General features: G+C 40.0%; 1 protein-coding gene across 2 annotated transcripts in view; it reads left to right on the forward strand.

Annotated features, from left to right (window-relative positions):
• Window positions 1-321: 321 nt before the first annotated feature.
• The window catches only part of LOC106543210 (cullin-associated NEDD8-dissociated protein 1), a 35390-nt gene continuing 9065 nt past the window's right edge, over window positions 322-26646 (forward strand). The window contains exons 1-10 of one of the 2 annotated variants that reach the window (XM_087708930.1): window positions 322-339; window positions 2219-2404; window positions 8875-9018; window positions 11784-11938; window positions 16888-17011; window positions 20096-20352; window positions 21265-21370; window positions 22369-22517; window positions 24174-24466; window positions 25617-25758. In XM_087708930.1, coding sequence (XP_087565056.1) covers window positions 2337-2404; window positions 8875-9018; window positions 11784-11938; window positions 16888-17011; window positions 20096-20352; window positions 21265-21370; window positions 22369-22517; window positions 24174-24466; window positions 25617-25758 — 1438 coding nt within the window. In that variant the 5' untranslated portion in view covers window positions 322-339; window positions 2219-2336. Of the gene's footprint in view, window positions 340-2170; window positions 2405-8874; window positions 9019-11783; window positions 11939-16887; window positions 17012-20095; window positions 20353-21264; window positions 21371-22368; window positions 22518-24173; window positions 24467-25616; window positions 25759-26646 lie in introns of those variants that run through there. The other variant, XM_087708931.1, reaches the window with a different exon arrangement.

Consider the following 26646-nt stretch of genomic DNA (forward strand, 5'->3'; position numbering starts at 1 on the left):
CTCCTGCTGCCGAGGCCGCCTTCTTTACCTTCTTTCTGCCAGGCGAGAGGCTCTGCGTGTTTCTCCCACACCCTCCCTTTTGTAACCTTTGCCGCTTTTATCCCTCGCTGCTTTGGGAACGGGGGCAGACTAGTTATTTTTTTTTTCCTAACGGGGTTGAATCATAGCCAGTTTGGCTTGAACTGAGCGGGTGTAAATCGCGGTTTATGCGTGATGTGCTAGGGCTTGGCGCAGTATGTTATCCCAGCCAGAAAACAATTTGATTTCCTGCCCTCGGTATCAGTTCCCGAATTTGATGCCATGATACTGGATCATCAGTTGCTCCACTGACTGGGAATGGTGAGATTATAGCCTGACACATTTGGAGATCCCAAGGTGGATAATGATGCACTCCTACATACCTAGTAGTATGGGAAAAGTATAATTTCATAGGACTGTTGAAAGGCTGAGCAGGCTAAGTCATGTTTTCACTACGAGTAAAATGCTTTCTATCCCCAATATTAAAAATGAGTATGCATTTGTAGTAAAGTGTGTTGTGGTTTAGAGTATGCTATAGGTATCAACATTGACTACCGGTTTCCTTCAATGCTGTCAACATTTAGATAAGCAATTGGAAATGGGACAAAAGCTGAAAAATACTTTCATTTCCTGAGTTATAAGGTGAAAATATGTCTGGAGTAGAGAAGAATTTGAACACAATCATTATAGATCCAATTCTCATATCAATGGTACTGTTGTTTTCTTTTCCTTTCCAATATCTTGGTATAATGAGTATTGAAATTCAGTAAATCTGAATTTGTAAGTCTTTTTTAAAAAAAATAAAAATAAAATGATTAACTCTTTCATGTGGAAGAATAAAGTTATAGATGAGTAATCAGTAGCTGTTATTTTACACTTGTTGCATTCAATGTATTGATGTTGCCAATCATTAAATGTTTCCTATTTGGTAACAATAAACAGTAACAATAAACTGGGACAAAAGATTCTGAAGGTGCTAGAAAAGTACATTCTTGTACAGGAATTATATACAGTACCTGACACCAGTAAAGAAAAATCTAGATATATCTAAAATTCATGTCAGAGAGGTGGGTGCATCTTTACTTAAAAAATAATCAAACTGGTTGCAATTTTGTGACATTATCTAACAGTAATTGTAAACAGAACTCAAGCAAATTAACATTTTCAGTAGATATCCATTGATTTGTCCTGTAGTTCTTTATCTGCCCTAGACTCATTGCTTATGTTCTCAAGACACACGGAAACATAAACCACATTTCAATTTAGTAAATTGGATGAATCCAGCCTGGATGGTTCAATGTATTGTACAAGTAGCTCAATTAATCAGAAGTAAATGTCACACAATTATGCAGTAATAGGAATTCTTTTCATTGTTAATTTAAATTTGTGAAAAGAAATGGTTAATTTCTTTGTTAATTGGAAATACTGTAAAGTTACAAATAAAAGCAAACTGACCTATCTGTAGTTAGCTTTCTGTAGCCAGAACAAATTTATTGTATCAATTTGAGCTCCTGGGAATGAAAAATTATAGCTTTTGTAATGAGCCATTTCCCCAAAAAATGAATGAATGCTTATCCAGCATCTCTTTTAGATTTATGGTGTTGCATAGACCTCAAATTAATTTATATGCCATTATTCAGAATTTAAAAAGTACTTGGCAAAGTAGGAACATCAGCTCTTAATACTGGAAGAATGGGTAGATTGATAGAGAACTTCCTAAAGGCAAACTAATTGACCTCCTTCTGCGCTGAGTGTCAACATCAGCTGTCCCTAGCCAGATAGAGGTGATTCATTGCTTCTCTTTCTCTCTCTCTCTCTCTCTCTCCCCTCTCCCCCTCTCTCTCCCCCCTTCTCATTTCAGGATGATTTGCCATTTGATTGCAGTGTGTCAGCAAACACCTGCAGTTCTGCTGCAGCACTGGCCAAATAGCCACTGAGATGGGGTGAGAAAAGAAGCAGCAGCTGCTGCCTCCTTTCCTCCACTTTTCTCTCCGGGAGAACTTGAGAGGCTGCAGATGTCTGCCGGGAGGGGGTGCCATTAGCTCAACTACAGCTCCAACTACAGGCTATATATATCCTCTGATAACAGTCCAGGGGCTTAGCTTTTCCAGTGACTTCTAACCAAAGGGGGGGGGGAGAGAAAGGAAAAACACTACCCCAGTCTCACTGTGCCCCTTCTGTCGCCATATTCTCCATGCAGATTTCACGCCGGCAGAGCTCCCTGATTAGGACAGCGAGAAACTTGTACTCTTGCTTGAAATCTCTATATTAAAGCAAGCCGTGTAGAAGAGATCATCTTCCCGGACCAGCTGTTCAAGATGACCAACATATCCTATCATATCTCCAACCTCTTGGAGAAGATGAAATCCACAGATAAAGATTTCAGGTAGGATTTAGGGTTTTTTGGAGGTGGGGGTAGTGTGTGTGTGTGTGTGTGTGTGTGTTTGTGTGTGTGTGTGTGTGTGTGTGAGAGAGAGAGATATGCAGTGCTCTGGAGGTGTGTGTTGCTTTTGTGAACTGTTTGGTGAATTGCCCACATGTGTCTGTATTTGCAAAGGAGAGGTGGGAGGGAGGCAGTTCTGGAAGAAGGGGTGATGTTTTTAATAAGGGCAGCTAAAAAAAGGGTACCTTTACCATGAAAAAGATACTTCTGTTTAGCTAGAATTGATAGCGTACAGGAGGCAGGGCAATGCTGTAGGCTGTGTTTTTAGAAAAGACAGATAGGAAATTTACTGCAGGGAGAAAGGGGAAAGATTACAGTCTCCAATTTCTCATGCAGCTAATATTATGGCAACCTTTTATATCCTTCCTCCGAGTGGGAACACTTTCCATCAGCTGTTATTGGCTAGTTATCTTCACTAGTTGGATTAAAGAAAAACAAAAGTAATCTTGGCTAATAAACTGGAAAGCTAGAGAGAGTATTGGTCACCAGGCACTGTTTTGCTGCATTGCTGAAAGAATTTCTGTTGAAGTTTAATCCACTTTAAAAGATGCTTTATTTAATTGGAAATATTTATTCCTAAATAAGTAAAAGTATGCTGTATATTAGATGTACTGGCATATATTGCACATTTGGAAGGTTTTGAAAGAAACAGTGATAAAAGCAAAGAAGATGAAGTAGTGCTATCAAATGTATTAAAGGGAATAAACTCAGAATAATTGAATATTCCTCAAGCTACTATTTTCCAGATGTTGAGGGCAGGGGAGTGTAAATCCTAGAATTGGCAGCTAAGAATGCTGGGAGTTGTAGTCCCAACACATCTGGACAGCAGCAAGAGAAGGTTGAGTTAAATCATAGTACAGAAACTGATAGTTCATTGTTTCAAGATGCTGAAAGAAATTCCTTTTTTGTTTCACAGCGTAATGGGCTTTACACTGGCTTAAATATATAGTACATTTAGTTTAGTTTACTCTGCTTGTAGATTGAAGTGTAACAAGATCGTTGACTTGACAGGCGTAATTGGAGGGGAGGGAGGTTATCCCTTATGTCACTGGAAAGATAGTCAAATTCTTTTTCTTTTTTGGTGAACTTTTAAATTAAGTTTATTAGGATATAAAACACAAAAGAAAATGAAAATAGTAGAAAAAAGGGAAGGGGGAAAAGTGTAGGGTAAAGGGGGGACAACAAAAGCATTGATTTCCAACTCTTTTTTGTGCAATAGAATTGAATAACATTAGAGCCTTAACTTTTTTACTTTTACATGCTAATATATACTAGCCATTTCTGTACCAACAAACCTCATCTAACTAGCAAAAAACAAAGTCAGTGTTTCCTCATCTCTAGCACAAAATCCAGAAGCAGAAAAACAGTCAAATTCTTATCAGAGAATATAAAGCTCACCGGAGTCAAAAGATTACGAGATCAGGCAGATATTACTGAGGTACTTAAAATATGTCCCATATTTCTTATGTTTGTTGAACTCAGAACCTTTTTTGTGTCTCAAACCAGAAATAATTGCTTTGAAAGGCAGCAAATGCAATTGAAGTAAGTTATTATCTATCATGATCTAATATACTGCAAATTGGCTGTGACAAAGCTCAGAAGCATCTATATTTTTTAAGAATATGCTTCACATTTTTAAAATCATGTTCTTATTTTATAGATCAGTCTTTATAAAATCTTGTCCCTAGTCAGATGCTTAATAACTACTCTATATTTTCTGAATATTGTTTTAATTATATGCTAAAACAGAAGGCAAATAGAAAAAATTAAGGAATAAGTAGCTTACATCTAAGAAAGGATTTTAACCATATTTTATTGATGAACCCACAAAGGTAAGATAAAGGTATGCTTATAGACCACACTAAACTGAAAGCAAAGAGTCTGGAGTTATATAGGGATCAGCATGAATCATAGTGGCACAAGCCAAATATTAGGAATAAACAAGCCAGCTATATCTTATGATTACTAGTCTGAGCATGATCTACTTCATTGTAAATCCTTAATTAGTGTCTGTCTTCATAGCTAATGCTATGTTTTTAACCATAGATTACTGAACAAGACATAGTTAACTCATTCACACATATAATTTGTATTAAGCTAGAAATCATGATTTACAAATCATAATGGTTGGTTTCATGTATCACTGAGTTAAAACGAAGGAAATCACATTATGGCTTATTGATATTTTGAACCAAGGAAATATAGCAGGCAATGATGCAGTTATAAAAGTTGTGTTTACTTATCCCTGCTGCTATATATCTTAATTCCTTTTTTGCAGTGCAAACTTTTACTGGAATCTGAAGAACTGTTCCCCATTTCATACATGTAGAGAATCTTGTCCCAGTGCTCAAGGCTGATCTTTGACATGTTTATGTTTCCCAAGTATTAATAGGTAGCTTTGCCCCCAGCTTCATCCTATTGAAATCCAAGACAAGATAGAGCTGCATTCAAAGTTGCCTTTTATGTGCACAACAGTTATACTAAACATTTTAGGGCAGCAATTGTGGAATGTTGAAATCTGAAGCCTCTGCAGTTTGAAATGTGTTTGTAGGAAAATAATATTTTGAATTCAGTAGAGCCAAGTCTAGGGTAGTCATCCCCACTGTTCCAGAATTGTTGAACTATAGTTTCTTTTCTGCCCAATTAATATATTTAATAACCAAGCAGTCTGGAAACGTTTGGGAGTTTTGATTCAATTTATCTGTAAGGGCAGCAAGCTGAAGAAGGATTATTTATAAGAATGTCAATTTTAAATTCCGAGAATGTATTTAAGCAAGTTTCTGCTTTAATGTTACGCTCAGAAGATTAGAAGGCCTTAGAAACAGAATAGTAAAAATGTTCTGGGCTTGGATGCCACAACCTGAGCATGTCAGTTGGCTAATTGGTGTTTGCTGTTGTACGTGGTTAATACAAAAATATGGCATGCCAAAGATGGTTATGGAGGATTGTGGGACATACCTGCTTAGCATGCGAAAAGTTTTCTCATCCTGAATAATAGTAAGATTGTTATTGTTATTTAGTTAATTAAGAAATAAAGAAATTATAATATATTGTTAATTGTAGAAAAAGTGAAAGAAATACTCTCTATGTTTAAATTGAATTAGAAGATATATGTTGTGTATAGTAAGATATATAAATGGAGAAAATAAGAAATGAAAATTTGGTGTAACTTTGAAGGGGCAATTCAAGATAATATTTATGTATTAAGAAAAATAAGTTTAAAGATGAAAATAATAGAAGAGAATAATTTGGCTGAAAGTGAAAACAAAACTATGATGTAAAATGGATTTTGTAAATGAGAGGGTGTAAAACAGTGGTTCCCAAACTTTTTCAGTCCACCGCCCCCTTGGTGCTACAAACTGATCCTCAGTGCCCTCCCCCCAGTGGTGGAATTCAATTATTTTTTCTACCGCTTCTGTGGGCGTGGCTTGGTGGGTGTGGCTGGGGGGGTCATGTGACTGGGCTGTTCGCACGATGGAAGGAAGATAGCAACAGTAAAATTCAAATCTGTAATAATTAATTGCACATTAAATGTTATCCAATTCTATTGCACAAACAAGAGTTGGAAATCAATGCTTTTGTTGTTCCCCTTTACCCTACACTTTTCCCCCTTCCCTTTTTCCTACTATTTTCATTTTCTTTTGTGTTTTATATCCTAATAAACTTAATTTAAAAGTTTGCCAAAAAAGAAAAAGAATTTGACTATCTTTCTAGTGACATATTCGTACTTCAAATAAAGGATAACCTCTTGTATCCCACCTTTTTCTTCTAGCTCAGAGAAGCTCGGAAATTGGTATAGCTCGCAACGGCCTATATTGCGCTTGAATAGAGTTAACTTTGAAATAAACGTAGAGATGACAGATTTGGCCTTAATAAGAATTGACCTAATTTCCTTGCAACTGCAAATTCACTTCATTGAACTTTGCAAATAGTTCTGATAAATAAGCAATGTCATGCCTGATCTCTTTGAGTTCACCACTGAGACAGGCATTCTTGTCTTCAAAAAACTCCACAACAGTGTCAAAAAGATTGTAAAAGCTTCTCACACAGTTGCCTTTTGATAGCCAACGAACTTCTGTATGAAGCAGCAAACGATCAAAATCTTCATCATTGAAAAGGTATTGAAAAAGTGACTTATGACCTTTTTGACAGTTATGACCATTGTAGCATCCCCATGGTTGTAAGATCAAAATTTGGATGCTTGGCAACTGACTCATACTGTATTTATGATGGTTGCAGTGTCCCGAGGTCATATGATCATCTTTTGCAACCTTCTGACAAGGCAAAGTCAATGGAGAAGCCAGATTCACTTAACAACGTTAGTAACAAGTGCAGTGATTCATTTAACAAGTGGCAAGAAAGATAATAAAATAGGGCAAAATTCACTTAACAAAAGAAATTTTGGGCTCAATTGTAGTCATAATCTGAGGACTACCTGTAGTCTGCAGCAGGAGGAAAGGGGCTTTTCAGAGAGCAAAGAGATAGCAGAGTTTGGAATGTAGGCAGGAAGAGAGCAAGTTTGTATCTTCCCTAGCAATTTGTGAAATACAGGTGGTCCTTATCTTACAACTATTAGTTTAGTGACAGTATGAAGTTACAATGGCACGGAAAGAATTGAGTTATGACTGTTTTTCACATACAACCGTTGCATCATTCCCATGCCCATGTGATGAAAATTCAGACACTTGGCAACTTACTCATATTTATGATGGTTGCAGTGTCCCAGGGTCATGTTGATCACTTTTGGGGACCTTCTGACAAGCAAAGTCAATAGGAAAGGAGGAAAAATGCCACTTTATAGCTAGTACAACTAATGATTAAAGATATTTCACTCATTACTGGGAATGAGATCAGGGCAATGACAATTCATTTTGGCGAGAAACACAAGGATGTAGTCAGGACATGATGTTAAACTGCACTGTAAGCTACTTTTATTAGGCGTGTCAATGCTTGAGAACCACTTGTCTGAATTCCACAAACTATTCTGAACAAAATGTCCCTCCCTCTTTCAGCAAATCAGCCAGCCAGCTAATGCTATAAAAATTATTACTAATTTAAAACACATTTTCTGGAGTATTTCCAGCAGTGGACAAGATTAAGATTGTTTATTAATCCAGATGATTTAAAAAAAATCCTATTAACAATACTAATACTATAGAAAAAAAAAAGTGCATCTATGAAGTAGTTGCAAAATCATGCCCTGCCCCAGCATGAAAGGATTACAATCCACAACCTCTTTTGTATGCTGCTCAATCCTTATTTACATAACAAAGTAGCTCAAGCGGAGTAGCTACTCTTCCTCTTAGAATCACATTCCAAAATTTCACCTTCCCCCGCAATTTTTTACGGAGGTAGCAGCTCAGTTAATATACAGCATGACAGACCGGGCGAGGGTCTCCATGTGCTCATGTCGGGTGGGACAGGACCTTTGGCTCTTGTGAAGTTGTTCACCCGCATGCCCATTCGTTAAATAACAGCGGGCCGCGGAGAAGAAAGGTGGCAAAGCCAGCGAGAAGCAGAGAAGACAACTCCATCGCTACGCTTAGGGGTTCACGGCTGCCCACCCGCAGCTGGAGGAGCAGTTTTAACTGCCAGTCTCGCGTGGTGAAGAAGAACCAACCCTTCCACCCACTGAAGGCGCACGAGAGACCCAAACCTTCCCTAAGGCACGGGGGTTGCCGGTTCCTGGTGAGGCAAGACTGAGCCGTAACCTCCACACAAGCTGCGCAGGGAAGGACTCTCGCTTTCGGTCTCATTGCATTCCCTTCCACGCCTGCGCACTAAGCTAGGCGAGTTGGGAGTACAGTACAGCACTCCTCTGCCACCTCCCTTGCCTCTTAACGCCCCCTGCCATCCCCCTTGCCTCTTAGCGCCTCCCCTGCTGCCCCCTTGCCTCTTAGCGCCCCCCTGTCATCCCACCGCCCTCCAGGGGGCGGTACCGCTCACTTTGGGAACCACTGGTGTAAAAGAAAAGACCTGAACAACGCTTTGTTTCTACAATATGTATAATTTGCATTAAAAAAAAAATCTTGGGAAAAAAACTTTCCTCTTCCCCAGCTATATAATGCACAAAGCACTTCTTTGGATCAGAGCTAACAATTTTCCTGGCAAAGCATTGCTGGGAGTGTAATATATTCTTCACTTTCAAATCAGATGATTTGCAGGGCCTTTCAAAAGCAAGGTGTTCCTGGAGCAAGCAAAAATCGAGTGACACTGTTTGGATAGTTCAATATTTCTGTATTATATTACTTTTAATTAAGAGGATTCTTGTTCCACATTTAATAAATTCATGATTACTAGTGAAGAATCCGTTTTACTTACCTTTTGGATCGATAGATGTTGATCTTTCTATCATGGAATATGGATTTATGATTCTCCACTGACCAACCTATCACTGATACTCTTTCTTCCAGATTTATGGCTACCAATGATTTGATGATGGAACTGCAGAAAGATTCCATAAAGCTAGATGAAGACAGTGAGAAAAAGGTTGTGAAAATGCTCCTAAAATTGCTTGAGGATAAAAATGGGGAAGTGCAAAACCTGGCTGTCAAATGGTAAGAGGTTTTTTGTTTTTTTGTTTTTTGCATTACTGTATTTTTCAGAATATAAGACGCACCAAGATTTTGAAGAGGTAAATTTTAAAAAAAAGGTTTTTGCACTCTGCAGGCCTCCCAAACCCTGTGAACGCCTCACTTTTTGTGAAAAATGGGGCATGCAGAGAGTTTGAGAGGCCTGCAACATGTTCCTCGGGGCTGGGGGGACAAAAATGAGCAAAAAACAGTCTGTTTTTTTGTGAAAACAGGCCCAGTTTTTTGCAAAAAACAGGGCATGCATAGCCTTTAGGAGGCTTGTAAAGTGCTGCTGGGGGATGGGGGGGACGGGGGCAAAAACAAACACAAAATGGGCCAATTTTTGCTCATTTTTGCCTTCCCCAGCCCCCAGGAGCACTTTGCAGGCCTCCCAAGCCCTCTGCACGTCCATTTTTGCGGAGGGGGGTGGGATTTCCGGAGGCCCAAAATGCTGTATTCAGTGTATAAGACGCATCCAGATTTTCTCCCTCTTTTTGGGGGGGGAAAGGGCTGTCTTATACTCCAAAAAATATGATAGCTATAAGAAAACACTACATTGGTCTGGTTGGACCCAATTGAAATACTCTTGTCAAGTTCTGGGCAGTTAAAAAAAAGGATAGTGATAAATCTCTACCATGGCCCCCTACTTTCTGTAATGATGTTCCCTTTGAGATACAACACCTTTTCTCTGATTTCAGATCAGGTTTGAGTCCAGGCCTGCGGTGAATGTAATAGTGGGGCATCTGGTCTAATTTATTATCATTGTAATTGTTTTAGTCTAAACTATCTGCGGTGGTTTATATTTTTAATGTTTTTGTATTTGTAAACCATCCAGAATTTACTGCAGTGGGGTAGCTGAAATAAAGTTAAATAATAATTTAAGGAAGTAAGTAATAATTGGAGTAAATCGAGAGGAGGACTCCAGAGATGATCAAGGGTTTGGAATCCAAGCTTTGTGAGGAACAATTATTTTGGAAAAAGCAGTGGATCCAACAGACATACTGTATCTTACTGAATCTCTACCAGTGGTAGGATTCATTTTTTTTACTACCGGTTCTGTGGTTGTGGCTTGGTGGGTGTTGCATGGCTTGGTGAGTGTGGCTTAATGGGTATGGCAGGGGAAGCATACTTTAAAATCTCCATTCCCTCCCCACTCCAGGGGAAGGTTACTACAAAATCCCCATTTCTTTCTGATCAGTTGGGGGCTCGGGAAGCAGAGAATAGATGGGGGCGGGGTGAGTCAGAGGTGGTATTTACTAGTTCTCCGTACTACTCAAAATTTTTGCTACGGGTTCTCCAGAATTGGTCAGAACCTGCTGAATACCACCTCTGCTCTCTACTAGTTCAGTATTTGCTGGTGATTGCTAACAGTCCGATTCTCACCAGGCTCAAGATAGACTCAACCTTCTATCCTTCTGAGGTGGGTAAAACAAGGATCCAGATTGCTGGGGGCAATATGCTGACTCTCTAAACTGCTTAGAGAGGGCTGTAAAGCAGTGTGAAGTCTAAGTGCTGTTGCTATTTGGTAGGCTTACATACGTGTAAAATTTTGAAATGGTACAAAACCTATAAATGCTTTCCTAGCTTGTTTCAAAACTTGGTACCTCCCTAAGAATAATAGACGGCTGTTCAGCAGACTTGTTGAAATTGTGGAGAAGACTTTGGAAAGGGGAGAAGGCAAAACCAGTTGACTGGTCAGTCACTTTGTATAGCACAACCTGCACATGAAAAATCCAGATGCCCACCATTTAGGAGCAAAGCAAAACTCAGTGCTAGATGCAGAAACATTGACTGGACATTGAACAATGAGTGTTATGCTGCTACAATTTTCTGCTTACTTACAGATGGGTGCTTAACCCTTAAAACTGAACAATGGGGAAAGGTCCTTAGTAAAGTGTTGTTATAAACTATTGGATAAAGATTGGGGGCCCAGTATTAGGATCTGTGAAAGGCTAAGATATGAAATTGTTTTGAAAGGACTTCTAAATATGGTGTCTTCTGTCTCCTTCTACAAGACCTTCAATTTCATACCATGAAGGTCTGGTTTCTCTTCTATGACTTTGCTACAGATTAGCCAACAGACTCATAGCAGGGAAGAAAGCAACCAGGTTATTGGAGAACTAGGGTTCTGTATGATTGGCATGGCAGGGTATCTTTCATCTTGACTCTAAAGGCAGCAGACCAGCTTTAAGGGCCAGGAGAGAAGGATATATTTTCAATATTTTCAATAGACCAGCTTTGATGTTGAAATCTTTCCAGTGGTGTAGGCTTCCATAGCAAAGGATAATTCCTATCTAGGGGTGGGTTCCTGCTGGCATTATTGCCGGTTAAGTGCGCAAAATGTTTTGCATACACGCACGGCGAACACACCCTCCGCATGTGTGCGCATTTGTACCTAAAAAGGTCTGCGCGTGCGCACGTTAGAAAAGGAAAAAAATCACATTTTTGCAATGAAGATTGTTCTGCACATGCACAGAACTGAACATCAAGATGGCAGCGCCGACAATAGAACCGGTTTGGGGGCGTGGCAGGCCGAGTTACTACCTACTCAGCCAAACTGGTCCAAACTGGTAGGAACCCACCTCTGCTCCTGTCCCTTGATCATTACTTGCATTGTGAAAGGTATCTGTTGGCTGAGAGACATCTGTGCAAGACCGGAAGGGGCAGGATGGATGTATTGTGTTACAACTCCCTATCTTCTATGAGGAAGGTCGTTTTTTTTAATATGGGATTTCTTTCTTTCTCCTCAGTTTGGGTCCTTTGGTGAGCAAAGTGAAAGAATATCAGGTGGAAACGATTGTTGATACACTGTGTAAGAACATGCTGTCTGATAAGGAACAGCTTCGGGATATTTCTAGCATTGGATTGAAGACCGTCATTTCCGAGCTGCCTGCCCCATCTACAGGTAAAAGCCTTGACCCTCTTTTTGAACAATGAGGCTGGTTCTCCCTTTGCAGTCAGTCTGTAGCCTATAAGATCGAATGAATCAGCCTGCCAGCCTCCAAATGTGATTGGGGAGCGATGCTGGGTGGAGTTTGTTTTGTGGGATTTATTTTCCAAATACTGTGATTACTAAAGAGAAAAATGTGCATATCTGGACTGTATCGGGTGTTTCTGTCTTTCTTTAAAAAAAAAAGTTTCATGCTGAGAATGACAGTGAATATAATTAAAAACATAAGAGAGGAAGTGTAAATGAAATAAAAGTCACAGTTTGCAAATTAATACTAACCTTGGTCTGAAGAAAATGCCAAGGTGAAATTATTTATAAAAGATACAAATGATGATCTGGTGATTTATCTGGGCTGATGCAAATGTAGATTTAATGAGATAGTCACTGTCTGGTTGGTTCCTTTCATCAGAACAATGGCCTGTCAATGTATACATGCAAGCAGTGGTCTTGACAATACAAATAATCTGTTGTTTGTCATTGTGATTGAAAGAATGCTACATGTGCATTCCTGGCGGAAGGCCTTTCCTTTCTCATCATAGACAAAGAAGTTGTTTTACTACGGTAGTGTTGGGAGGATTCTGGAAAACAATCTATTTTCTAAGCAAGCAACCAAAGATGTTTGTTTCAATGCCCTCTTCCCATAGTCATTTTTAGGTAGTTCTTCCACAAATGGACTTCATGCGGAGTTAGCTTTTCACTTGATGAACATTGGAACCAAATTCTACCAAATTCATTAAATAAGGTCATCACATCAGAACTTTTTCTTTAATTTACTATTATTATTATTTTGAAGGGATTTGTTTCATTTTATTTTTGTTGCTGCTTAAATTTAAATGAGCAATGCTAAGAAAGTAACTAGCTCTGGCAATCATGAGTACGAAATCTAAAATTGCAAATTTATAAAGCAGAATTTTTTTTTCCCAAAGTGGCAAAAAGGTCTGCATAAACGGTCTGACCAACTCTTTAGTGGCATAGAGCTAACAGTGTGCGTGATGTACAATAACAAGAATTACAGTTTAGAGTAATATATTAAGTATCAACCTCCAATATAGCATTTCTGTTCATTATCTCATTCAGGCAGTAAATCATGCAAGTAGTTTTTGATGCCTTCTGAAATAATCAGATCTTGACAATATTTTAGAGGATAATGAAGAAAAGAGTCACCTCAAGGAGAAATTGTTCCATAGGAGAGGAGCATCCTATTCTTTTTCTTTCTTCTTCTTGTGCTATATCCGTCATTGGATGTTGACGATCATGTTGGCAATCCTATTTTTGTCAACAGCCACATGAAAAAGTGCTGCTGAGTTTTGTCCAAACCAGTCCCTTAGATTTTGAAGCCATGATATTCTTCTTCTGCCTGGACCTCATTTGCCTTCAATCTTTCCCTGGAAGATTAAGTGAAGGATGCCATATTTTTCTGGGTATCATATCATATGTCCAAAATATTCTAACTTTCTCTGCTTAATGGCTTTGATGATTTCTCTTGGCTTTCCCAGGCAGCTTATCACCTCCTCATTTGTGATTTTGTTAAGCTAGCTTATACATAACAGCCATCTGTAAATCCACGTTTCAAATGCTTCTACTTTCTTCAAGTGGCTTTCTGTCAGAGACCAACTCTCTACTGCATAGAGCAGGATAGAAAAGATGTAATGTCTGACAAACCTGATTTTTAGACTTAGGCTTATGTCATGACTGCAGAAGACCTTTTTCATTTTGAAGAATGCTGTTTGAGCTTTCTCTATCCTTGTCTTTACTTCACTGATCATGTCCCAGCTTTCATGTAAATTAAAACCTTTCAACTTTTTCTACTGGTATTGCTTCCAAATTTATCAATGGTAAATTAATGGATGGTTTGCTGACGACCATGATCTTGGTTTTTGATGTGTTAAGCTTCAAGCCATATTTTTCAGATATTTCTAAGACTCGGTTGATGAGGAGCTGAAGGTCTTCATGCTTACTGGCAAGCAGAACTGTATCATCAGCATATTTTAAATTGTTGATCTGAACACCGTTTACTATGAGGCCAGGATCAATGCTTTCCAGTGCTTTGTTGAAAATTGAGAGCACCCTATAGAGAATTCCAATTTTCAGGCATCTCCAGCTTGATTCCCCAGTAGGAGGAAAAGTTCATTAGATGCTTTCTGTTCATGTAGGTGCACTTTACCTAAAATAGGCAGTTTTAAAGTTACCCAGATTCCAATCCATATAAGGTTCTGTAAGTGTTATCAAGGATCTTGAATTGGTTTGGAAACACACCAGTAACAAATGCAATGCTCAAGACAGAGCTATAGTAATGGCTCTGATCTGTTATGACAGCTTCCATCTGAACCAGTAGAAGTGTCCAACTAATCTTTAAGGGCAGCCCTCACATGAAGTGAATTATAATAATTTACTTAACAGGTGGAAACGGGCATGGGAGGCTGTACTATAGAGCCCACTGTAGTCTAGTGTTCCCAGAAAGTTTGCAACTGGTCTACCAGCTACACTAGGGCATAGACCTTCCTGGTCATGACCGCTACCTGTTCTTTGAGCTGGAGTCATGAATTCACGAAAATGTCAAGATTGTGAACTTGCTCTTTCTAGGAAAGAACAACAAAGTTAAAATTGCTGGATTTAGCTGGCTTCTTGGATTAAGTTGGAGGCTGTTTTTCCCCCCAATCCATAGCCTGACTATCTCAAAATATTGAGTCAGGATTTTAGCTACATTACCGACTCAGCTCCATGTAGACATATAGATATAACTAAACATCACTTGCAGATTGATGCTACCTCAACCTGATGATATGGCCAATAGATGATCTCCTCCAGTGATGTTAGGCAGATATTAAAGACAACTGGGGATGGAATTGAACCCTAGACTAGATTGCTTGATGGTTCAGTCTCTAAGGAAGCCTGGGTCAGAATAGGTATCCCGACTGCCTTGGTGCCTACAGACAACAAGGATGTTATTGCACCTGACTTTCTGTGTGTTCAGAAAATGGGAAGCTGTGATACTGCAAAAAAGAAATGCCTTGGCCTCTGACAGCATCATCCTTTCCAATCAATTCCTGTGAGTCATATGGATCTTGTAATTTTTCTCAACAGACCAAAATGATGATTGGTTGCAGTTCAGGGTGGTTTAGAACTGTGCCCACCTCTCCTGAGCATAGACTAGAAAGAAGCTTCCTGGGAGGGAAGTGGAATTGTTTGAAGCACGAAGCAGTAATAGGCAGCATAGGAACATTTGATCCATCCACATTTGGTAACTGATCATGTCCCCATGTTATCTGTTTTACGAGTAAAAATTCACGAAGCAGAAACCACTGGGATATAAGCAGATCTTTTTTGAGAATACTGGCAGAAGGTATGCCAAACTCCAAATATTAGTGGCCCTGGAGTAAAATCTATGCAATATACACTAATAGTAATGTTTAGATCACTGAAATCTTGTGCAAAATGCCTGGCAAATGTTTCTCTGTAATTTTAAAGAATAAAATTGTAATAATTACATGCAATGCTCCCTTCTTCAATTCCTATGTACTTTTAGTAGAGGGGATTCTGGAATCCCCTCTATTCTGGAAGGGACCTTGGAGGTCTTCTAGTCCATCCCTCTGCTCAAGAAGGAGAGCCTATACCAGCAATGGCAAACCTTTTTTGGCTCGCGTGCCATAAGGGAGGGGAGTGCAGGGGGGTCGTGCACGGGAGTGCCAGACCCATAATACAATGCATGCCCCCCCCAGTGCGCATGCACGCATGAGAGGCGCTCCTCCCATTTTCCATGCTTTTTTCATACTCCCCAGGCTCCAGAGGCTTTATAGGAGCCTGGGGAGGGCGAAAACAGCCTCCCCCGCACCCCCGGAAGCCCTCCGTAGGCTTCAGGGACCTCCAGGAGGCTTCCCTGAAGCCTCCGGAGGACTAAAAAAGACCCTACGACTTCCAGTTTGCTCGTAGGGTGGTTTTTAGTCCTCCGGAGGCTTCAGGGAAGCCTCCTGGAGGTCCCTGAAGCCTCCAGAGGGCCTCCGGGGGTGGGCAGGGAGGCTTTTTTCGGCCTCCCCAGGCTCCTATAAAGCCTCTGGAGACTGGGGAGGGCGAAAAATAGCTTTAAAAAAGGCTGAACTCAGCTGGCATGCATGCGCTGGCCAGCTGACAGGGCAACACTTTGTGTGCCCTGACAAATGGCTCTGCATGCCACCTATGGCATGCATCCTATGGTTCGCCATGCCGGGCCTATACTATTTCAGATGTGAAAGTCTAGTCTCTTCTTAAAAACCTCCAGTGATGAAGCAACCATGATTTCTGGAGGCAAGCTGTTCCACTGGTTATTTCTCCTCACTGTTAGGAAGTTTCCACTTAATTCCAGGTTGTTTCTCACTTTGATTAGTTTCCAACCATTGTTTCTTGTCCTGCCCTCTAGTGCTTTGTAGAATAGTTTGGCCCCTTCCTCAAATACTGGAACCGCTATCATGTTGCCCCTAATTCTTCTTTTCTTTAGACTAGCTAGCCAAACCCAAATCTTGCAGCCTTTATTCATATGTTTTAGTTTCCAGGCCTTTGATCATCTTAGTTGCTCTTCTCTGAACTTTTTCCAAAGTCTCAACATCTTTTTTGAAATATGGTCACCAAAATTTGTTGCAGTATTCCAGGTTTAGAATACTTTAGGACTGAACTTCCACAGTTCTTAAATAGCATAGTTCTTGGTTGTATTTACTGAGGAATTTGGGAATGTAATCCTCGCCCATCTGGAGGCTGTCATTTTGCAGAAGACTGGTATGATGATCCCCATTGCCTGTGGACAGCTTATGACTTGAAAACCTGTTAATTAAATTTGCTTGATCTGATCTGATTGTTTGATAAAAGCATTACAAAACAAGAACAATTTTGTTGAAACCATCATTCTTTTTCTCTTCAAATTCTCACCTTCACAGGTTCTACCATGACAGCCAACGTTTGCAAAAATATCACCGCTCAGCTGACTGGAGCTATTGGAAAGCAAGAAGATGTGTCGGTACAACTTGAGGCCCTTGACATTTTGTCAGACATTTTGAGCAGGTACAGTTATTTTTCAACAACGTTGTTTCAAAAAGCTTTACAATGTTCTTTCCTAGTAGCATTTTAGAACCAGAATTCCCCAACCAGCAATTTTGAGAATTGAAGTCCACACAACTTAAAGATACTAAGGTGGAGAAACAATGCTTTAGATAAAATCAACTCTAACAGCAAGGCAAACTAACAAATGTCAGAGTTTGTTGTATAAATTCAAATCAAGAAGCACACACAGATAACTGATGCAGCAGGATTCATTAACTTCTTATATACCTAAGAATAGATGAATAAATGTACAATACCAACAGGTAGTTCTTCCAAGTAAACACAAGGCAGGAGAGTTAGGGGCAAACACAAGCAGTTAAATTCATTTCAGCAGACAAGGCCAAACAGACTGCTTGTTTACTTCTCAGAGCAACAGATTGATCAAGTTTCTTTTTCAATTCTCTGCACAGACTCAGATCTGTTTAAGCTCCCATTGGCCGACTTAGTTGCGATGCCTATTCCAGAGATGGTATTCAGCAGGTTCTGACCAGTTCTGGAAAACCGGTAGCGGAAATTTTGAGTAGTTCGGAGAACTAGTAAATACCACCTATGACTGGCCCCGCCCCCATCTATTCTCTGCTTCCCAAGTCCTAGCTGATCAGGAGGGAATGGGGATTTTGCAGTATTCTTCCCCTGCCATGCCCACTAAGCCATGCCCCCCAAGTTATACCACACCCACCAAGCCATACCCAAAGAACCAGTAGTAAAAATGTTTGAATCCTACCACTGGCTTATTCATTGGCTGACCTTGTTCCCATGTCTCTCCCATTCATGAATATTTTAACAACAATGATCCCTGAACTACTGGAAAGCAGCATACACAAATGACAAATTTATCCCTTTTGCTTCTAAGACAAAAAGCCCAAGAGAGCCAAGTTGCTAAATCATTGAGCCAAGGTAGCTTTCCCATCACTGGTCCTTTGAGATTAAATAACCAGGAGTTTGTTAGAACTTCTGTTCTTAGATTCATCCTGAGAAGGCAGCATCTTAACAGGAAGAGGAGGGAAGGAGAGAATTTGAGCTGCCCTGCCTTATCAAGTGGATCCTTCCAGGATTCAGGAAGTAAAATTTAAGAAACAATAAGTAATCAGAGAAAGTATGTTAGAGATTTTAACTTTATTTTAGATATGCACACAATCTTGCCCCTTTCTTTAAATATTGAGGGTTGGTTTCCATTTTTGATGAGCCTATCTATCGTGCCTTTACTTGATCTTGGTCTTAAATTGTAATTCCTTTTTCTGTAAGATCTTCCCCCACCCCTCCCCGCTAAGCTAATATCTTCTTTGCTGCTTCTTGTCTGTAATAAACTAAATATCCTTCTAAACAGGCATCTCAGTGCCAGCTTCTGTTTTGTGAGTCTGTGAACTGGTAACATAAGATTTAGGCCTGTACATATTAATTATCAGAACAGTGAACATATTTTCGTGGAAAAAAATAAAGGACAAACCTGAAAAAGGGACAAATCTGAAAGAGGTTGACAAAGATTTTTTAAAACTTGTTTATGATTTTGTTTTATAAAGGAGAATTCAGAAGCAAAACCAAGAAAATAAAAAATTAAATCTAAAGGATAGTTTTCTGAAATAAAGAACTCTCTTTTATAAGAAATGACATATGGTCACTATCAGTTAGAGGTCTTAAATGACCCTGGGGCCCATTCAGTGAAGAGGAAAGGAAACATTTTTTTCCTTCTTGCTTATATCCCTGAATGGAGAGATGAAAGAAAGGAAGAAAGGAAAAGAAATACAGTAAATGCCACTTATAGGCAATAATTGTCAGTAGGCTATTCTGGTGGAATAGAACTGGCCTGGTCCACATGGCCAAAAGCCATAATTGCTAAAGTGAAAGTGCAACACATCTGGAAATCGTTAAATTGGGGAAGATTGTGTTAACGAACTCTTGACAATTCCGGGTTCATCTTCTAAAAAATGAGTGTCATTCAGTCAGCTTTTCTGCTGTCCATATTGAAACACTAGATTATAGCCGAACATGCGGATTGACAGCATAATGCTAAATGTGCAATTCAAAACAAATGCCTTTATATTTAGTGTGTAAATATTCTGAAATTGTTTTCTTTTTTAAAAAATGGTTTAGATCTGCAAAAGAAGCTTTACTTGCACTGAATAGAGAATTGCATATTGAGGGAAAGTCATACTTCAGATTTCTCTTTTTGCATTACAAAATGTATTGAGTTCTCATTGTTGCGTTTTAGTTGGATATATTAGATGGCGGACTTCATATGTGTTTTTATTACCTTCCTAAGTCCTTAAAGGGACTGTTGGGAAAACAGCATTAGTATAAACTGTTGCTTTTGTTAATTTGGATTACACTTTGCTGTATAAATATATTATTTCTTGCAGCATCCTCTCTCTCATATACACCCCTCATGGTCTGCAAAGGCTTATTCTTGCAAACAACAGAACGTATTTTCATCATTATTTATTTATAAAAAATTATTGGCACCTATCTTACCATAGGGTAACTCTGGGTGGCTTACAGTTACATCTAATCTAGATGTAAAAAGAACGGTTGCAGTAACTGGGTATATCTAGTTTAATGAAAAGAAGGACTAGGGGAGACATGAAAGCAGTATTCCAATATCTCGGAGGTTGCCACAAAGAAAAAGGAGTCAAACTATTCTCCAAAGTACCTGAGGGTAGAACAAGAAGCAATGGGTGGAAACTAATCAAGGAGAGAAGCAACTTAGAACTGAGGAGAAATGTCCTGACAGTTTGTACAATTCATCAGTGGAACAGCTTGCCTCCAAAAGTTGTGAATGCCCCAACACTGAAAGTTTTTAAGAAGATGTTGGATAACCATTTGTCTGATGTGGTGCAGGGTTTCCTCCCTAGGCAGGGGGTTGGACTGGAAGACCTCCAAGGTCCCTTCCACTCTGTTATTCTATTCTATTCTAATCTAATCTAAAACATAAATCATGGAAGAAAAGTGAAAAAATGAATTGAAATGGCTGTCTTCAGGAAATTAACAGTTAAATCCAACTCTGTTTGGAGAACATTTGGTTGATGTGAGCTTTGTCTGTGGTTTCAGGCTAGGGGGAACTCTGTACTCCTTCCATTCTTCCATCCTGAACTGCCTCCTTCCTCAGCTCATCAGTCCCAGGTTGGCCGTTCGGAAGAGAGCCATCATTGCCCTAGGTCACCTGGTCTTGACATGCAATGGGAACATCTTTGCAGAGCTTATGGAACATCTCTTGTCAGAGCTGAAGAGGAATAATTCCACTTCGACTACGAGAACATACATCCAGTGCATTGCTGGTATCAGCAAGCAGGCTGGACACCGCATAGGTAAGCCTTGTGATTTGGATTTTTAGCTTGTTTCTGACCACTGTTGTTTCATGCCCATTGCGTATCCCAAGAAACTCCCTCCAGTCCTGCCTTGCATTGTTAGTGAGATGTTCACCTTATTCTTTCCTTCTTGCCTATTTTGCTCTGAACATCTACTGTTGTAAAAATGTTTGGCGTCCCTTAGAGGGCAAGCTCAGTTTGGAATTGTGGCCTAAGTAAGGGATCTCCTCCATAATTTATATACATGCTTATTCTAATAGGCTACCAGCTAAGAATAGAAGCGACGAAGGTATTCCCTTTGAAAGGCATCTCCAGAATAGATCCATCCAGATGGTTCATGGCTTTGAGCCCAACCAGGGGTGATAGGGGAAATCTCCATTTGGAAAATGGTAGGGTCTAAGAACATTAATGGGTGATTTCACTAAGGGGAGGCTAAAAGTAGTTTTCTTTCTCTGCTGTTGACACTATTTTCTTGGGTGCCTTGGGTCTTGTGTTTTTACTGTCCAAGATACAAATTCAGACTGCACACTTGGATATGGATATGGGCTTTTATGTCAGAGAAATGAAATCATATTTCTGATACACCAGATGTTCCTTCCAGTGCTGTTTTGTGAAGGAATAGAAGAACACTGTGGTGGATTTGCTGTGCCACCACAACTTCCACATTTTGATTGAAACGCAAAGCTATTGAGTTCATCAAGCAGCTCTAAGTGAGAAGGACATCTCTTGAACAGAGCAGAACCTGAACAGACCTTCTTTTCCTTTGTGATACTCCTTGTGATACCTTTCCTGTGAGATAGATGGGCCCATGTCCACCATTGCCTCAAAAGGCTATGTTCCCACTGGGCCCCGATTGTTCAGTGGATCTGGGAAAGAATTGTGTGGATCGCTTACTCTGTCTCTGTCTTTTAGGGGACTACCTAGAGAAGATGATCCCATTGATAATTCAGTACTGCAATGTAGAAGATGATGAGCTGAGGGAATACTGTTTCCAAGCCTTTGAGTCTTTTGTAAGAAGGTTGGTACCTTTTACTCAAATGTTGTATGCAACTGACTTGGCTCCCATGTTCTTTTGTTCTAACTTTTAGAAGGAAATCTTTTTTTTGTCACCTGTTGTTTGCAACCGAAATCAGGGCTGTCTGCTCCAACTATCTATGACTGATTAGTTACCAGAAAAGTACAGTTTTATCTGTAGGTGTCATGGTTTACATGGGTGATTGACCTGTATCTGCTAGAAGAATGACTTATATCTCTAAGCGAGGGCCTGTCAGGATTAGGAAGATTCACAGGGAGTTTGGGCAAGTCTGTAGCATCTCTTATCACTTTCTTGAATCAACAACAATTTGTCATAGGGTCACATGGGTTCAACTGAGAACTCCAGGAAAATTTGCAATAGGTTTATGGAGTAGTCCAGCATGCTCCATATCTCTCTTTTCTTCCAAATCTGAATTGCCATAGACTCCTGATAAAGAGGTCTCAGTTAGTGGTTCTGGAGAATTGAAATGATCATTTTCTGCAACTGAGATTGTTACTTTTTAAAATAGGATTTTAACTTTTTAAAAAGGCTGGTAATGAATAAACAAAGGGGATATTTCTCTTAGGATGAATAACTGTAAATTGGATAATGAGGGATGAAGCATGGCTGTTGCCGGGAAGAGCAATATGATTAGATTAGCTACTTGTGGGCTCTTGTCCTGAATCTTCCCTGGATCATGATTTTATAGAAGCCCCAGGTTTCAGATATATTTCAGTAGAATTATCCCAATTGCCTGCATAGTTTTTTAAAATAACTTTGATAAGAAGCTTAAACAAAAATAAGGGAAAGATTACCTGGAGATGGTTATATGTGCAAAGCATTGGGAAGTATGCTGATTGTTAAAAACGATGTGTTGCTGTGTGCTGAACCCAGGGATTATCTTTAGAGATGAAATGCCAGTTAACTGTTTGAAAAACATGATCAATAGAATTAAACATTATATTCTATGCTAATCTATGATTACCTTGCTGTTTCTAAAGGTGTCCAAAAGAAATTGGCCCTCACCTTCCTAATGTGACTGGACTGTGCCTCAAGTACATCACATACGATCCAAATTACAACTATGATAACGAAGAGGAAGATGAAGACGAAATAATGGAAACTGAAAATGGAGAGGATGAGGAGCAAGGTTCGGATTATGATTGTCATTGATAAAGATGGAATGCCTCCACCACCAGTTCAGGAAGTTCTTTCAAACCATTCTGTTTTTTCCCCAAATCAATATTTCAAGGCTCAAAAGAGCATGTAAATTATACAACCATCCCTGCTTTAAACCGATTAGTGAAAAGTCTAAAAATATGGCCAGATAGAAGTCTGGTGCATCTAAAGGAAGGGTTTAAATGAGGAGGTAAGAATAGGTGGTTTCCATATGTTCTATTTGTTGATAAAGGTTTCTGAAGGTACTGTTTATGACTGTTTTGTTATCATTCTCTGCTATGAATCTTAAATTGGAAGAGCACTGTAGCCTGACCTGAGTAGGATCATTGCTACTGCCCATTTCCCCTCTCCCTGACCTGAGGTTTTCATGGCTATTGTTGCTTGCATGTGAAAAAAAGAAAAAGCAAGAAGGCCTGTTCTGGTATACAGTAGATCAACTATCAGTTATCTTGCCCCTTCTGTACTTGATGTTGCCAGCAATTGGTCTGTGCAACCTAATGAAGACTTCAGGCAATTTCCTCTTACCAGTCAAAATTTGTAAAATTAAATACTTCAGCATGGTTCTTTGCTCTTGTCATTCTAAGGTGAAAATGCAGCTCTCACATGGGCCAAGGGTTACATTTAATGTTGGACTGGCATGGTGGGAATAGATTTAAGCTACACTTCCAAAATTAAAAGAATCCAGGACAAAATCAAGATGAGATTAATTTACCATTTATTTGAAACCATCGTGGTTGCTCCCCTCTCTCACACTTTCCCACCAGAAGTACTTACGGGTCCTCACTTTGTTAATGTTTCAGAAACATAGTATTTCTATTTCTATATGAACATTTGGCTGGCTATGAAGTATCTACCTTGAGTTTGCTTTTGGTAATGTTTTAGTGGAATGCGAGTTCTCTTTCTTTTTGCCATTTAATGCTGTCAAGAGTCCTTCATAATGTGGGCAGGTTATGAATTCATAAATCCTATTAATATGGCTTCCTGTCAAACTCAAAGCTTTGGAGGTGAGTTGAATGAGGTCCGTGACAGTGTTATGTGAGAATTGACCCATGGTCAACCTGTAAAATACCATAAAAACCTCCCAAAAACAGCCCGTTTTTCGTGAAAATGAGCCCGTTTTTTCTTCTTCAAAAAAAGGGCATGAATAGCCTTTAGGAGAATTGTAGAGTGCTCTTGGGGGGTGGGGTGGGGGCAAAAACGAGCAAAAAGTGACCCGTTCATTTCTGCCCTCAGCCCTCAGAAGCTCTCTGAAAGCCTCCTAAAAGCTATGCACAGCCATTGTGGTGAAAGGGTGGGGTTTCGGGAGGCCAAAAATGCTGTATTCAGTTTATAAGACACACCCAGATTTTCAGCCTCTTTTTTGAGGGAAAAAGGTGTGTCTTATACTCTGAAAAATGTGATAATCTTTCTTCTGAAAGACTGAAAGAAAAAAAACTGAGTTCTATCTCCAGCAGCGGTATCAAACTCACGTCGTCATTTGGTAACGTGACGTATCGCAACTTTTCCCCCTTTCGCTAAAATGAGGTGGGCGTGGCCAGTGCATGACGCATCCAGCCCGCGGGCCATGAGTTTGACACCCCTGATCTACAGTGTCTGTCAATAACAACTCTCTTCCATTCCACCTCAGAAAGTGACGATGAATATAGTGACGATGATGACATCAGCTGGAAAGTTCGTAGGTCTGCTGCAAAGTGCCTTGAGGCCATTGTCAGCACCAGACACGACCTTCTGCAGGATTTCTACAAAACTCTCTCTCCGGCTTTAATAAGCAGGTTCAAGGAAAGGGAAGAGAACGTTAAGGCAGACATCTTCTCAGCCTATATATCTTTACTGAAGCAAACTCTGCCCATTCAGAGTTGGCTGCAAGCTTCGGATGAAGCAGGCAAAGAGGACATACCTCTTACCATGCTTCAGAACCAGGTGAGTTGACCTTAATCACATGTTGCTGTGTGGCATGATATAAATTCAGCTAACTGTGTTTCAAAACAGTTTCAACTGCTCAAATTTGAATTATTCTGTAAGGCAGGGGTGTAAAACTCAAAGCTCGTGGGCTGGATCCAGCTCGTGGGGTGCTTAGTTCTAGACTGCGAGCCTGCCCTGTAAACAGTGAAGGACCAGCCCGTGATGCCTCCGCCAGCAAAAACAGAGCTCGGGAAGGCCATACGCAGCCCTCCCGAGCTCTGTTTTCGCTGGCAGAGGGTTGCATGAGGGCGTTGCTATGCCCCTTCAGCCCCCGAGGTCAAACACAACCCTGATGCTGCTCTCAATGAAATTGAATTTGACACTGTAAGGTATCTGGGGGTCTTTCATGATGTCTCGTGAGGTTTTAATCCTTGGATCGTTCTTCGATGGACTCAATATTATGCAGCTACTTGAAAAAGTTACCGCCTCTTATCCTATTTGGTATTCTGAAGGATAAAAGTAGCTTTAGCCTTCCTATGGAGTTGATTTTATGGTCTGCTCCACCTAGTAAAATTGTCAGCAGTAGCCTAGCAGATCTGAGTGGCAATATTTGTAGTCCTCGTGGTCTGCCCAGAGTTGTTTTTGTTGCTTATTTGTCGTGGCTTTCACAGTGATTCTCTGGGTTGCTGAAAGACTTTCTGGACCGGTTCTAAATACGTAGCCATCGAAAAATATTAGGTAAGGTGTAAGCTTATGTACCTAAACCCAGCTATGTAGTAGTGATCTACTTAGTGATTTGACCACTCTGTCCTGATTTTGGAGACTACAATGACTTGCCTGCCCATTAAACACAATGATTGCTTAAGTAAAGATCCAATTGTTAGAAATAGCTACAGAATTGGAGTAGGGTGACGGGCAGTATATTTAAATTAAACAATGAGCTATTGAAGATTATTTTTTTGCCTAAAGGGGAAAATACAGTGTTTATTGCGCCACTTTTAAAAAATCTTCATGATTTTGTGCATCTCCAATTCTTCATTTATACCTGAAAGCGTTTTCCACATGGATCAAGTTTCTTTTTTGTACTAAAACAACTAATGTTCGCTTGGATTTTGAGTTCTTTTGGCTTTTAATCAGATTACCGATGAGCTGCTTTCTAATCGCATAGGTTCCAAATATTATCAAAGCTTTGCACAAGCAACTCAAAGAGAAGAGCGTCAGATCAAGACAAGGGTGCTTCGCTCTTTTGACGGAACTGGCGAACGTCCTCCCAGGTTGCCTTGCGGATCACATACCTGCATTAGTGCCAGGTGAAGCTTGTCTGTTGACTAAACAAATCACGGGGCAGTTTTCACCAAGGGTCACTTTTCATTTTCATTCCTTCTTCACTTTTGATATTAAGAGCCGTGGTGGCGCAGTGGTTAGAATATACTATTGTAGGCAAACTCTCCCACAGCCTGGAGTTTGATCCAGTTGGGGCTCAAGGCTTGACTATACCTTCCATCCTTCCGAGGAGGGTAAAATGAGGACCCAGATTGTTGGGGGCAATATGCTGACTCTGTAAACCTCTTAGAGAGAGCTGTAAAAACACTGTGAAGTGGTATATAAGTCTTAAATGTCAGGGTTCCAAGTAATAGTCCCATAGCAAGCAAAACTCTTGAGGCAGGTGAATTCCTCAAAGAATAGCTTTATTGGAAATATCATATTGGCACAGATCTGATGAAAGCCGACTCTGAAGACTCCCGTGGTTTTCACCTAATTAAAAGTAAAAGATTTTCACTTTCCCCAAATAATCAATCACATGGTCCAAACATAGTGCGGTCTGGCATCTGGGTGACATCACCCCTCCTTCCTCTGATCAGGTGTGAGAATGTCCTTGGTTCCCAAGAGAAAATATTTTGTTTTGGCTACAGAATCTCAACTATCTGGAATCCCCGCCCCGCTCCCTATCCTTCAGCTCCAGTGTGGCAACACTGAAGTGGTCAAAAATGACTTCGGTCAAGTCGACTTCAGGGTTGACACTAAGCGCTATTGCTATTCTACAAAGATAAGCAGTAAATAATAAAGCAACTTCTCTTCTACTTGCATTTTATCTTTATAGTCAAGGCTATCATCCGGTTGCTCTATACACACAGAAGATGTTATGCCACTAGTTTAACTGAAGCCAGTGGCTGCAGATACTGGGTCTTTTTCTTCTT

The sequence above is a fragment of the Thamnophis sirtalis genome, unplaced genomic scaffold (genome assembly GCF_051295495.1).
Source record: "Thamnophis sirtalis isolate CommonGarterSnake01/CBP01778 unplaced genomic scaffold, rThaSir2_p1.2 scaffold_3, whole genome shotgun sequence".
NCBI lineage: Eukaryota > Metazoa > Chordata > Lepidosauria > Squamata > Natricidae > Thamnophis > Thamnophis sirtalis.